The 13,638-nt window shown below is 49.6% G+C and overlaps 1 protein-coding gene across 1 annotated transcript; it reads right to left on the bottom strand.

Moving 5' to 3' along the window:
- Positions 1 to 626: 626 nt before the first annotated feature.
- S100A11 (S100 calcium binding protein A11) lies at positions 627 to 6,361 on the bottom strand (the record flags this gene model as incomplete). Its single annotated transcript, XM_025454827.3, has 3 exons — positions 627 to 954; positions 1,844 to 1,996; positions 5,912 to 6,361. Coding segments are annotated over 3 exons (759 nt in total), but the record flags the coding sequence as incomplete, so codon positions are not given.
- Between the last annotated feature and the right edge of the window lie 7,277 nt (positions 6,362 to 13,638).

Below are 13,638 nucleotides of genomic sequence, written 5' to 3' on the forward strand. Positions count from 1 at the left end.
CCTTGCCCAAGCCAGATGTAAATAAGGAAACCCACAGCCAAACACAAAGACCTTGACCACACCAGCCTCCTTTCCATTCCTCCAACATCCTGCTCCTTCTTACCTCAGGACCTTTGCCCTTGCTCTTCCTTCCCCTGAAACTCCCTCCTCCAGCTTTGCTGATGTTTGCTCCACTCATCCTCCAGATGTCAGCATACATGAGATCTCAGCATGCCCACCACCCAGCCCCCATTAACCTGTAACACACCACCTCTTAATCTTTCCTCCATAGGATTTATCACACTCTAGTAGTCTTGTTTGCTTACTCATTCACTGTCTTTCCCCCACTAAAAATCAGCTCAGTGAATGTGGGACCTGGTCCGTCTTGTGGAGTGTATCATCAGAGCCTATGACAGTGCCCATAGCAGCGGTGAATAGATATTTACCGAGTGAGTTATGACAAGTGACATCTCTTACATCAGTCTGAGTAATCTGAAATGATCTGTTGGAATCGTGAGTCATGATTACATATATAGCCAATGTGTATTTTCACTATTTATTGTGCAGCTCTGGAAACTGCTTCCATCATGCAAATTCCATTCCTCCCACGTTTCTTCCTCCCTGGCACAAATGTACTGACTCTAGTGTGTGCTTTAAAAAAATGCTATTGCTTTATTCACTACCAGCAGGACTGGCCTGCACAGGGTGGTGGACACTGTGGGCTCAGGTCTGTGTAGGATGTGAGAAGGATGTGATGATTGGGAAGCTGTTTTGAAGGAAAGAGGTGGTCTGGAGGCCAGGCCCAGGAACCCCTCCGATTTACTTCCGGAAATGGGGAGACCTTGTAAAGGAGTCATGGCAAGCTATGGCCATGCCACCAATAAGATTAAGAAATTCTTGGAAATCCAGCTGCCCATCAGAGTTGAGGTCCAGTTTCTTCATCATGCGGTCAAGGACACCAGGGTCCTTCTGGTTCTGCAAAGATAACAATATCCGTAATAATGATGCTATTAATAATACAGTTAATTTCTACTGCCCTTTCTAAGATACTTTCCATTATGTTGCCACATTTTAGTCTCACAAGAGTATGCGGTACATTCCCACGTCCCAGACACAGAGGTGGACTCAAACAGGTGAAGTGACTTGCCTGAGGGGAGGACCTGTGACTGGAACCCAAGTTTTCTGGCTCCCAGTCCAGGGTTCCTCTGTGACAGTTAGGGGTTGTTCAATTTTATAAAAGCAGTGGAACACTTTTTCAAGTATTGCATGTCGCTGCAATGTACAAACTGTACAGAAGTGGAGTGATCTGAGGCGGAAAGAGGATGCTGGCCCCGATCTGCCTCATCCTCCACTCAGCTCCCAACACATACATGCACTCACAGCCACGAGTTGTATACGGCTGTTTAAATCAGGAATTTAGAAAGTCAGTCCTTAAGTGGCACCTGTGCTATTGATAGTGCAGATATACAGAACATTATTTTCATCATCACAGGAAGTTCCATGAGACAGCACTTCCCTAGAGGCTTTGGGATGGAGGAGTAAAATTTGCAAACTACCCTATTACATCATTTACCATTCCATATGCCTCTTCCCCAAATGAAAGAAACAAATCACCATGCCCTGTGTCATGTAGTTTGATAACTTTGATCTTTGAAGTACACCTTATTCAAAGGAAAGAAGAAAAGGTCCTTTAGTGGTCAGAGCTCACTCAGAAGCTTAGGGGGTTCAGCCTTGGCTATGCAGGCCCCTGGCTTGGAGTGAACAAAAAGGAGGCAGGAGTGTGGGCTCAGCTGCTGGGCCTTTACTTCTAATGGTGTCATTTGGAGCTCTGGGTAGTTCGGGGGCCGGGGGCTAGGAGCAATACCTTTGTGAAGGCAGCCAGTTCTGTATTCATGAAGGTTAGGAACTCTGTCTTGGAGAGTGTGCAGTTGTTACCCTCCTTTCCAGCAAACTTCTGGAAAACAGCAATCAGAGACTCGATGCACCGCTCAGTCTCCGTAGGGCTGGACATTTTTGCCTTCAGACAAAAAAAAAAAAGTCAGGGCTCAAACAACGGATAGATGCCAGAGAACACTCAAAAGAATCTCACACCTTCATTTTGGGGGCAAAGCAGTTTCCTGAAAGAGTAGGTCATTTATTAGGGGGCAGAGGGGCCCAGGACAAACCCAGAAAGTCATATTCTGTGAGCATCCCTCCCCTGTTGGCTCACAGTTTTATTCTAGGTGAAACATAGTGAGGGTATACATAGAGCATGTGGGTGTGTCTAAAAGCATTAGAGTGCCTAGAGAGAGAGAGTGTGGCAGGTTTCACTTATGCTTCTAGAATTTCTGAGTAAACATATGTATAACTATACATCCACAGATCCATAAGCACATGAAGCACTGTCTAGAGATGAAATAATTTCCTGTTTTCTAAGAAGATACAGAGGCTATAGGGATGAATGAAATGGCAGCTTTTCACAGAAACACTGAAGGGTGCCTCGGTGGCTCAGTTGGTTAAGCATCCAGCTCTTGATTTCGGGTCAGGTCATGATGTCAAACCCTGTGCTGAGCATGGAGCCTGCTTAGGATTCTCTCTCTCCCTCTGCAGCACCCCCCTCCCAATAAATACATGAAAATAAAGCAATACTAAATTCCTGGGACTCCTGCATTTTCTTGAAGAAAATTAAATCAACTATCTATTCATTTATTATTATTCTATGTGGGATGGGAGATCTGAGAGTTCTTTGGATGTTCAATAGCGGCTTTCACGTCGAAGGTCAATAACCATTAATTTTACACGTGAGGAAATGGAGACATGAGAAGGGAACTGACAGAGTCACCCCTAGCTAGAATCTCAGCCTTCAGGTCCCTTTGTGCAGTCCTTGCCCTTTGTTCCTTCTATTTCCAGATGCCACAAATTCTTACAGGAATGGCGGGAGGAACTTCTCTGGTCACTTCAAACCACAAAGGTGGATCTCAGGAAGGGAGTTCTCAGGTTGCCACTCACAGCAACCCTGACATCTACAGAGCTAAACCTCAGTGGTGGTCGCATCTGGAGGATTCTGTGTTGTGCTCTGCTTTCCTTATAACAAGATTCTTCAGGGGAGTTCTGTTTTGCAAACCTCCAGGTCATTCCTGCCCCCACCCGGTTCCTCTGCTGATTGGGGCTGGCAACTGCAGGCTTTGGGGACAGGTGTCTGTCAGGCCCTTCCCCTGAGGCTTTACCTTCAAATGTTAACGATGAACTTTGGATGGTGCCATTCACAATTTGGGATTTAGTCATTAATTTGGTCTTTGCTAGGGCTTCCTGGAGGCTTCCAATCCCCGTAGTTAATGTGCTACAGATTGATCTGAGCCCTTAGCTGCTCAGCTTTGGGCTCCTTCCTTCCTGTAACCTTTTCATCTGCTTTAGCATCTCATAGAGCTGCCCACTGCCCAGAGCATGTGGCAATATCTGTAAAGCCCCTTCCGGGGTGGTTCTAATGAACTCTTCCGGAAGTGGATTCTTTCCCAACAGTCATGTTGTTGGAACTTTTTCTTTTTTATTTTCTCAAAGAGAACTTTTTCTTAAGGAAAGAAAAATGTTTGTAGGTCCAGGGTTTGAGAATGAAACAGAATACCCTAGCCTAGAAACTGATGTGTTTGCTCAACAGCCTTATCAGGACTAAAATTTCACTGTCTTACTAATGTCAGTTGACAGGAAGAAGGTCATTTGGGAGGGCAAGACCTTTCTCTAGGCCTGCGCCTCTGCATCTTTTCCTTGTGGAATTCAGATTGTTTTGCTTTTCTAGTTTCAAAGTAGCTTCTGCTTTATTTTTTTCCCTTCCTTAACTTCAGGACTATAATTTAGACTATTTTTTTTTTCTTCTTGCGAACTGTTGCTATTAGCCACACATGGGAAAAATTAAAACCTCTGTACTTCTCCTCAGGGGTAGTTTTCCAAAGCAAAAGAAAGAAACACAATTACCAAATTACTGCAATGGAACTGCAAAATTTGTAGAGCTGGAGGGGGCTTGGGAGACGGTTCTCGACCATGCTGGGTCTGCCTTTCCAAGGTGTTACTCCCTTTTTGCGTGGAAAGGGAGGAGGAAAGGAGTAGGCAGGGATAAAGGTTGACAGGCTGGAGCAGGGGCTGGCAGTGTGTTGTGTAAAGGGTCAGACAATAAGTATTTAGGCCACTGTGGTCCGCGTCGCGTCTGTCAGTCTTCTGCACCGGGGCAGCAACCGCACACACACAACTCACACAACTCATGAGTGAACGGGCGTGGCCCTGTGCTAATAGGACTTTGTCAATTAAGTTTGATTTTCATATCGGTTCACGTGTCACCAGGTGTTAATCCTCCTCTGATTTTCTTTCAACCACTGAAAAACGTACAGTGTACAGCTGGTGGGCGAGAGAAAGGACCTGTGGCCCGCGGGCGCAAGTGTGCTGACGGCCTTCACCAAGGAGGCGGGGAGGACGGGGATTCTGCAGGTGGGGCTTAGTGGAAGAGTTAGAGGGCGAGCTCAGCCGGTGGGCAGGGGCTGAGAGCTCGCGAGCAGGTGCGGGCGGGAGGGCCTGGAGACTGCGGGTTCCGGGGGCCGAGGGGGCGCGCCCAGCTCCTCCCGCTGCGCTGCGCAGGCGGGGGCGGCCGCTCCGAGAGCCGCTACCTCCGGGCTTGCACCGCTGGGTCCCACCAGCGCCGTTTCCTGCCCTAGCGCCGCCGGGCGCCCCGGCTCCCTCCGTTAACTCATCTCCAGACTCCCAGGGCCCGGGCCGTGGGTCAGGGGCCTGCCGCCCCGGGACCCCGCCCTCGCCCCTTCCGGGGGTGGAATCGCGCGAAGCCCCCACACTCCGTTAACTCGTCTCCAGGCTCCCCGGGTCGCGGGTCAGGGGCCTGCCGCCCCGCGGGACCCCGCCCTCACCCCTTCCGGAGGTGGAATCCCGCGGAGCCCCCACACTCCGTTAACTCGTCTCCAGGCTCCCCGGGTCGCGGGTCAGGGGCATGCCGCCCCGGGACCCCGCCCTCGCCCCTTCCCGGGGGGGAACCGCGCGGAGCCCCCACCCTCCGTTAACTCGTCTCCAGGCTCCCCGGGTCGCGGGTCAGGGGCCTGCCGCCCCGGGACCCCGCCCTCACCCCTTCCCGGGGAGGGGGGGGACCCCGCCCTCGCCCCTTCCGGAGGTGGAATCCCGCGGAGCCCCCACACTCCGTTAACTCGTCTCCAGGCTCCCCGGGTCGCGGGTCAGGGGCATGCCGCCCCGGGACCCCGCCCTCGCCACTTTCCGGGGGGGGGGACCCCGCCCTCGCCCCTTCCGGAGGTGGAATCCCGCGAAGCCCCCACCCTCCGTTAACTCGTCTCCAGGCTCCCAGGGCCCGGGCCTCGGGTCAGGGGCCTGCCGCCCCAGGACCCCGCCCTCGCCCCTTCCCGGGGGGGAACCGCGCGGAGCCCCCACCCTCCGTTAACTCGTCTCCAGGCTCCCAGGGCCCGGGCCTTGGGTCAGGGGCCTGCCGCCCCGGGACCCCGCCCTCGCCCCTTCCCGGGTGGGGGGGACCCCGCCCTCGCCCCTTCCCGGGGGGGAACCGCGCGGAGCCCCCACCCTCCGTTAACTCGTCTCCAGGCTCCCAGGGCCTCGGGTCAGGGGCCTGCCGCCCCAGGACCTCGCCCTCGTCCCTTCCCGGGGGGGGGGGGGGACCGCGCGGAGCCCCTTCCCGGGGGGGCACCGCGCGGAGCCCCCCAGCCCAGCGTTCTATCAACTCCGCCCGGGAGCCAAAGACCCCCCAAGAGGCCGCCCCTGCCCCGGCCGCTCCACAGACGTAACTTGGGGCTGCTTCCTTGTCCGGCCTCTGGGCCCCAGTTCCCGCTCTCCCCGCCGATTTATTTTCCCTGCTCTGTTTCTTGCCACGTCCACACAGCAATGGTGCATCAAGCGCGGTGGAGAGCCTCGAAGATAAGAAACAGGTGGGGCTCACCATGTGTTCGCGGGACGGGCACGAAGCGGTCCGGCGGCGGCGGCGGCGGCGGGGGAGCGCAGCGCTGGGAGCTGGGAGCTGGGAGCTGGGCGCGGCGGGCGGCGGGTGTGGGCTCGGGACGGCCACGCCGGGGCGGGGCGGGGAGGGGCGGGGAGGGGCGGCCCGACTCCTGCGCTCGGGTCCCCTCCGCCCCGGCCCGCCTCCCCTCCTCCCCCTTCCGGGCGCGGATCCCCGCCCGCCCCCGCCCGCTTCCCGGGACTCGCTGTTTGTGTTCTGAAGGCCTTGGAGATGGGAAGGACTTTTCCGAGTCAAAAGTTTCGCACGGCGGGCGTGGCGTGGTGCGCCCACGCCGGGGACTCTTCCGCGTGCAGCTCCTTGGCTCCTTCCGGTTACGGAGGCGCCACACGGAGGGGCCGCCAGCGTCCCCGGAAGCCGAGGCTGCCTGTCGCTTCACACCGACGACGGCCAGCAGAGCAGGCAGCGCTGCTTCGTGCCAGGTGCCGCGCCACGGCCTCGGGCGTCTCCCGGGCGGAGGACGGGGAGGCCACAAACCCCGGGCCACTGCCGTCGACCGCGGGCGGTGAGGGGGGCCCGCAGGCCTGCGCAGAGCCGGAAGCTGTGGTTCTGATCGTGGGCCGGCCGCGTTCTCGCGATGCTTTTGGCGAATCCCCTGTCTCCTCAGAGCTCCGTTTCCTTCTCCGGTAGAGGTGGGGACGTTGCCTTTCCTGTTTCACGAGACTGCCGGGACTGTGCGGTGACACGACGGCGCCGAGGGGGCTTCAGAAACTGCAGAGAGGGAGCCAAGGACGACGGCCCGCAGGCCCGCAGCGCTGGCCGCTCCCGAGCGCATCCGCGTCTCCCCTCAGTTCCTCCAGACGCGAATTTCCTTGAATTCCCTTGAAAGCCCCACCTCAGCCCCAGACTCAATGATTGAAGAAATAGCCTGTTTTGGGGACGCCCGGGTGGCTCAGTGTGTTGGGCGTCTGCCTTCGCCTCAGGTCATGATCTCAGTCAGGGTCCTGGGATAGAGTCCCCTGTGGGGGAGGGCGGGGGCTGCTCAGCAGGGAGGCTGCTGCTCCCCCCCCCCCTCCATCATGCTCTTTCTCTCAAATAAAATCAAGAAGAAGAAGGGGAAGGAGAAAAAGAAAGAAGATAACCCGTTTGTCTCCAATCTTCGCCTTCGCTGCGAATGATACCGCCATTCTGCCATTCTTCCATTCTCCCTACTTGAAAACTTTGCAGTCAGATTTTGAGTGTAAATCCCTTTCTTACTCCCAAATCTTAGCAAGTGCCAACTCCTATCAGTTGTATTTCCATACTCTCTTGGATCTGCCCTCATGGTCTCTGTTCCCACGTCCACTGCTCTAGTTTAGATCTTCATTCCCTCTTTCCTGCACTTTCCTAACTGGCCTCTTGCCCCTCTAATCTATTCCTTTGACTGTTAAAAACACATTGTCCTACTGTACAGCTCTGATCTAAAGCCCACCTAAAAAACAAACCGCAACCAAAGAATGAAACAAAATGGCTCCTCCATGCCTTGTATATAAAATACAAGCTTCTTAGACTCTACTGAATTGAAAAAAGTTCTTTTGCCAAATGATGAATGAATTCTTCAATTTACTTATTTAGCAAGTATTTTTGGAAACCTACTATGTGCCAAGACCAGTGTTATGCACAAGAAATGCATATATGGATATGATATAGTGCCTGCCCTTGAGGTGATCTGGAAATAGACTTTACTCATGGTGGTTTGAGGGGTGTTCCGTGGATGGCTGCTATGGTCCACAAATATCCTAAAGTTATATATGAAATTTTCTGCATAAGAGATTTTCTTTCTCGGGAATGATCTATAACTTTCATCTGATTCTCAGAGAAATCTAGGATTAAAAATATTAAAGAATCGTTAGTCTAAATGATTCCATTCTCGAGTCATGGAACCTTCCATACCATAATCCTCTTTAAGGGAAAGCACCTTACTTACAGCCCCTGCTGAAGGGCCAACTCTGTTGTGACTTTTTGCAGGATTTGACTGTGTGCTCACTATCACAGGTGATTGGATTGGGGTTAGCTCTGGACTCAAGGGACTGCCAAACCACAGAAGACTGCAGTGGATGTTTCATGACATGACATGGAACCATGAGCTAGGGCCATTCAGCTTTTTGTCCTTCAATTTCCCTTGGGAAATTGAAATTAGAAACATGGAGAATTAGACATTTAGAAGAGCTGATGCTGAACATTTGCATAGAGAGAGACCCATGAGGTCGTGGCAAATCAAAATTACAAAGAAGTGGACACTATGAATAAGTAGAAGCTATGAAGTTTAGAAAGAATGCACAGAACAGAGGGGAAAATAAATGAGTCACCAGCTGGAAATAAAAGAAGTAGCTACTTGGATTTTAGCTGAGTTGTATAAACAGTAGAAGCCCTAAGAGCCAGAGCCTGTGGTCCAACTTTACTGGTGTTCTTGTTCTTCCCAAACCTGGTGGTTCAGTTTTCCTGATTTTCTGTGAGATACTTGTTCATTCAATAACTCATCTGCCCTGTGAGGTAGCTTGAGTGAAATCAAAGGAAAGAACTAAACCAAGTAAGTATGAATTGTCTAGAACCAGGTCATCAGCTCCTTTCACTTAGGACTGCGGTGTTGTTAGCTGCTCAGGGTCGTGCTGAAATGGGTTTATTACTAGATTTTCGTCAGTGGAAGGAGAGTTCGGGATAGATGGCGGGCAAAGGTGGATTTGGCAAAGTAAATAGCGCATCAAACTGAAAAGCTAAAGCAGGCAAGGAGCTGAGGACGAGTGAGGGCTGGTAAAGCGATAGCAAGAGACTAAAATGAGGTACAGAGGAGTAAAAGGGTGATTCAGGAAATAAATGTGGGAACTTCCACAGTGCAGGCTAATCTGCATGTGCTACCTGAGCTCTGTGCAGCATTGGGTAGATTCTTAGATGGACACAATGGAGTATGACAGACATAATGACTAGATATGACTAAGGTACAATGACAATGCTGGAAAGGAAATCAGTGCTGTGGGAGGAGGGAAAGCATCATGGTGAAAGTGCTGCTTGAGCTGGGTATTGAGGAATGTTTGAGAATCCAGCAGGCAGGGGGCGCAGTGGTGAGGCTAGGTGAAGTCAGGTATTATGGCAGCGTTCCCCATATACTTGAACTAGAGCGTGTGGTTCCAACCCAGTGCTGCAGCACATTATCTCTACAGGCTCCAATGAGACATTTCTCTGCTCTGTGCCTCAGTTTCCTCATTTCCAAGTGGAGAGAATAGTAGTATTTACTTCATGTGGTTGTGAAGATTAAGAAATAATTCATGTGAAATGCTTGGAACTCAGAGTACTGTTCTCAGAGGAGGCCTCACATGATGGCTTGTGTGGAAGTAAGGAGAGATGAAGCACATGTGTGTTCTCAGGACTTGTGGGCGGTTCTGTAGTCCTGTACTTTGGGTGTGGAGTGATGGTAAATGTGAGGCAGAGGCTGCAGGATAGGAGACTGGAGAGATAAGGGTCAAAGTATTAAGGGCTATGCTTGCAAGTTTGGATTGTATTCTGGGCTATCTATCAAGAACCACCGAAGAGTCTTATGTAGGAGAGTGACATGGTACACTGCACCTTTTGAGAAGTATAGCAAATATACTAGAGAGGAGAGAGACTACAGGCACTGAACATAATCAAATATTGTTGCAATGACCAAGGCAAGATGGCCATGAAGTTGGGGAGAGGAAATTGCTCAGTGCTGAGAAGGCAGAAGCAATTGAACTCGGTTCCTGGGTGGATGTGGGGGCTTTGGAAGAGAGATGAAATCACTGTAGGAGAGAATAGGACTAAGAATATCACATTTGCTTGTAACTGTTTTAAAAAATTTTTGTTTATGAGAGAGAGAGAGAACACAGGGGAAGGGCAGAGGGAGAGAGAGAGAGAGAGAGAGAGAATCCTTAGAGTCCCCACCTAGTGCAGAGCCTGTCGCAGAACTCAATCCCAGAATTCAGATCATCACCTGAGCTGAGATCAAGAATTGGCTGCTGACTGAGCCACCCAGGTGCTCCTGCTTATAGCTCTTCAAATCTCTCTCATCTCAGGGCTTTTGGACCTCTATCTAGGTGCAAAGGTGTCTATAGTCAGTCATCTTTCTCATTCTCCTATTCATCTGTCTTTGTGCGGGCTGCCATAATCAAACACTATATATTGGGTGGTCTAAAGAACAGAATCTATTTTCTCACAGTTCTAGAAGCTGGAAGTCCAAGAGGAAAGTACTAGCCAATTTAATTCTGAATGAGCATTCTCTTCCCAGCTTGCAGACTTGGTTGCTTTCTAACTGTTGTGTCTTCATGTGGTGGAGAGAGAGGGAAAGATCTCACTCTTCTTCTTCTTCTTATAAAGACACAGTCCTATTGAATTAGGGCCCTGTTCTTAGAGCCTTTAATCACCTAATCATTTAACCATATTACCTTCTAAAGACCCTATCTCCAGATAGAGTCACATTAGGGTTTAGAGCTTCAACAAATAAGTTTTGTGGGGGAAGGGAGAACACAGTTAAGTCATAACATCATCCCTCTTAAAACTTAGATATTGTCTTCTCTAAGTTGGGCTCCTACATGGCTCAGTTAAGCATCTGACTCTTGATCTCAGGTCTTGCTCCCAGGATCATGAGTTCAAGCCTAGTGTAGAGCCCACTTAAAGCAACAAACAAATGACCCCACCCCCCCAAAAACCTGTTTTTTCTTTAAGTATTCCTCATTTGCTAAGGTGGGGCCAGACATCTAATATATCCAGCCCAAGACCACTGTACTTAGAAAGGTCTGCTTGCAAGGTTAGCAGTGGCCCTGGTCTGGCCTCTGGGAACTTGGATTTTGAGAGGTTTCCCACCATTCTCTTACTGTGCCTGAACTGTACAAAGCATGTGGTTTATGCCAAACACCTCTTTCCTTCTGGGAATTTGGCTTTTTTACATATGCCAGACAAGATGTGCCTATGCAACCAGCCTCCAGTAAAAACCTTGGATACTGAGTATCTCCTGAGGTTCTCTGGTAGACAGAACTTCATATGTATTGTCACATTTCGAAGCCAGAGGAATTAAGCATGTGTTGTATCCATCAAATGCTCTCCCATAGTTCCTTGTATTGTGCTTTTTACCACACTCTACTATCCTTTTCTGTTTACTTGTCTTGCTCATGAGACTGCAAGCTACTTGAGGACAGAACCGGTCCCCTGCTCAGTACAGCATGCCCAATACTCAGTACACATGCTAAACAGTTGTATACAACCCTGTAGGGAGGGTCTTCTCTGGATGTGGAGCTGACCTAAGCACTGGGGTGATAGTGGCTAACAAGGCAAATGAGTTCTGTTCCGATGGCGCTCAACCTAGCTTTTGTGGATAAAACCAATCTTTAAAGAATAAGGAGGAAGGAAAGAAAAATAATCAGGAGACCCAAAGCCTTCTCTGGTGTCATGAAGTCCATGGAAGAGAGATCTCCAAGATGGAGGGAGTGAGTGGTGGACAAGGTGAAGGTCTTCAAAGAGACAGAGTGTGATGAAGCCTGAAATGCATTCCCTGGATTTGGCATTTGTATCTGAGGAGACCTTTGCAGAACATTTATAGTGCAGTGGTATGAGAAAGGCAAATGACAGTGGATTGGGGGGTGAATGGGAGGCAAGGAGTGGAGGCAGGGTATGGATTGCTCATTTGAGAGGACTGATTATGAGAGAAGAGAGGCAAGAGCAGAAGCCAGAGAGGGCTAGCTCAAGGGAGGGTTTAAAAACATCCAGCGAGGGGTGCCTGCATGGCTTTGTCGGTGGAGTGTTGGGGTTGTGAGTTTGAGCTCCACGTTGGGTATAGAGATTACTTAAAAGAACATGAGAGACTCCTAACTCTGGGAAACAAACTAGGGGTGGTGGAAGGGGAGGTGGGCGGGGAGTGGGGGTGACTGGGTGACAGGCACTGAGGGGGGCACTTGATGGGAGATGGGATGAGCACTGGGTGTTATTCTATATGTTGGCAAATTGAACACCAATAAAAAATAAATTTATTTAAAAAATCTTTAAAAAGACACAACAATATCCACGGAAGGCATGAAAAGGTTCACGGGCCATGGAGAAGGAGTTCTCAGTGTGAGAAGGCAAATGGACAGGATTGAAAGGAGATAAATGATAGAGCAAGTTACCCTAGGAGCTGGGAGTGGAAAGAGAAAATCAGGAAGAGGCTGTAGATAATCCATAGATTTGAGAAGGCTGCGGAGGAGCAGCCTCTCTGATGCCACTGTCAACATCATGAAGCAGGGGTGAGGACATCCGTGGTAGTGGCCAGAGGTCTCAAACATGGAGAGGAGAGCTAACCCAGAACGACTGAGTACTGTCAAAGTGCAGATAACTCCAATTTATAGTGACTCTAATCCACATGTTTGTGTGATTGTTTGGCTGTATTTCTTCAGGTGTGCTTAGAAATCTGGTCATTGGATCCAAGAAAGAGATTTGTGGAGTAGATTTAGGGTTAGGGCTTCCCAGGATGGATGTAACACAAGGATTAAGAGATTGAAGGAGTGGAGGGTATTGGTGGGAAAACAATCTACTTCATTGCACACTGAGTACAGGACAGAAATGGAAGAAGCAAGGACACAGAGATGGGTGGGCACCAAGTTTCCATAAAGTCAAACAACAAGTGGAAAAGTGGGAAGGAGAAAGCTGGGGATATGAGAAGTTAGTTATTGATACACTATTATCTTCCAGTGAGTTTAAAGGTATGTTTTTAGGTAGAGCCCTTACGAATGGTGGAAAATCCAAGCATGGGTATGGGCATTAAGCTGACCCCAGTTTACATGGAGTGGGCATGAAGGAGGAGGTCAGGAAGCTGTGAGGGGGAGGGTGGGTGGATGATTCCCATCAGTGCTGAGCTTCCTCCAGGATGATGAAGGGGTAGGGATGAGGGCAGAGCATGAAGCAGATTAGAATGTCTCAAGTGAAACTGGTGTGTGGCACTGACGGGTTGGGGCAGAAGCTGCCACTTTCCTTTATATATGCTATGCTTTAACCAAGTGGAATCATTGGTCATTACCAAAAAATCCTCCATACTTATGTATCTCTTTGCCATTGCTCAAGCTTTCTCTGGGAAATATCCTTTTTTTTTTCCTTTTTGCAATTTTAATTTTTAAATTTATTTTTATTTTTTAAAAGATAAACTTTACACCCAATGTGAGGCTTGAACTTACAACCCTGGGATGAAGGGGTGCATGCTCTACTGACTGATAGCCAGCCAGGCACCCCTGTATGGGGAATATCCTTAACTTCAGTTCCCTCTGATGAAATTCTATGGCTCCTTCAGTGAAGCTTCTCCTTCATGAAGCTCTCCTGATCTCCACCACTCCTCCTTGGCTCCTCCAACCATATTTCATAAATTTTGTTTTGGAAGAGAGGGTTTTGATATTCTGCTATATATTAAAGGGATTTATGTTAATAGATGTTTTATCTTTTCTGATACCATGTAAGTTCCTTGAAATGATAGGCCAATCTGTCTTGTTCATCTTTGTATCATTAATACCAGTTTGCACAGAGTAAGTCCCAGCGAGTATTTGTGAAATTGACTGAGTGGTACAGTTTCAGAGTAGGGGCTGTATCTGTTTTAATTTTGTGTGATTTAACATTCATGACTTAATGTTAAGTAACTTGTTGCTCCAATAATTGTTTGACTCTTTATGTTGTTTTTCTTTTTTTTTTTTTTTTAACTTTTATTT

Source organism: Canis lupus, chromosome 17 (genome assembly GCF_003254725.2).
Source record: "Canis lupus dingo isolate Sandy chromosome 17, ASM325472v2, whole genome shotgun sequence".
NCBI classification, from domain to species: Eukaryota; Metazoa; Chordata; class Mammalia; order Carnivora; family Canidae; genus Canis; species Canis lupus.